Consider the following 958-nt stretch of genomic DNA (forward strand, 5'->3'; position numbering starts at 1 on the left):
AAGTGCCCGGGCTCCCTGAGAAGCAGCTCTGGGGTTTGCTGCCTCTTGAAGCGCTTCCTTCTCCTGAGAAAGCTCCCATTGTCAAACATATCCGCTGACTCAGGGTCCAGCGTCCAGTAGTTGCCCTTGCCAGGGTTGCCAGGCTCCCGGGGGATCTTGACGAAGCAGTCATTGAGGGAGAGGTTGTGGCGGATGGAGTTCTGCCAGGCGGGGAACTTCTCCCGGTAGTAGGGGAAGCGCTGGCTGATGAAGTCGCAGATCTCGCTGAGGGTCAGCCTCTTCTTTGGGCTCTGCAGGATAGCCATGGTTATTAAGGCAATGTAGGAGTAGGGGGGCTTCACCAGGGTGGTCTTGCTGCTCCCCGGCTTGTATGAGGACTCTTTGGTTGATGAGCACTGGGGGGACCTGGGCATCAGCAGGTCCTCTGCCACCACCACCTCCTCCTCTTCTTCCTCCTCTTCCTCCTGAGCATAGTGGCAGCCCCTGGGCTCCTCGTCCTCCCCCTCTCCCACCACATCTATGTCGGTCTCATCAGCCAGGGCAGAGGCATCGGTCATGTCAGAGCTCAGAGTCATGGCTTGTAGGGCAGCTCATAAGGCTGAGGGGCTGGAGGAAGCCCCCCTCTCCTCTCCTGGAGGCGCTGATCACAGCCTGCACTGGGGTGATGGGGCACTGAGCAGACCTGCTGCATGCAGGCATTAGGTGCAGGAGACCACGACAAGATGAGGAGGCATAGCTGCTGGAATAGGTTGGTGTCAGTCCACCAGAGGGCGGGTCCTACACTCCACACAGCACATCACATGGCTGCCAACGTCACCCCTGGTGCAGCCAGTGCCCCCCAGCCCAGGACAATGGTGGGAGATGATGGCATCTCACCCTGCACACCCCACACTGCCAGCACCATGGGCACAATATATGACTATACACACTGACATAATAACCCTAGAGAGGGGCAAGA

At 58.8% G+C, this 958-nt stretch overlaps 1 protein-coding gene across 1 annotated transcript in view; it reads right to left on the reverse strand.

Moving 5' to 3' along the window:
• The window catches only part of FOXD1 (forkhead box D1), a 1614-nt gene extending 905 nt beyond the window's left edge, over positions 1-709 (reverse strand). The window contains exon 1 of the mRNA XM_056552434.1: positions 1-709. This exon is cut by the window's left edge and continues 905 nt beyond it. Within this exon, the coding sequence (XP_056408409.1) occupies positions 1-575 (575 nt within the window). The 5' untranslated portion in view covers positions 576-709.
• Positions 710-958: the final 249 nt, after the last annotated feature.

Source organism: Hyla sarda, chromosome 1, assembly GCF_029499605.1.
Source record: "Hyla sarda isolate aHylSar1 chromosome 1, aHylSar1.hap1, whole genome shotgun sequence".
NCBI classification, from domain to species: domain Eukaryota; kingdom Metazoa; phylum Chordata; class Amphibia; order Anura; family Hylidae; genus Hyla; species Hyla sarda.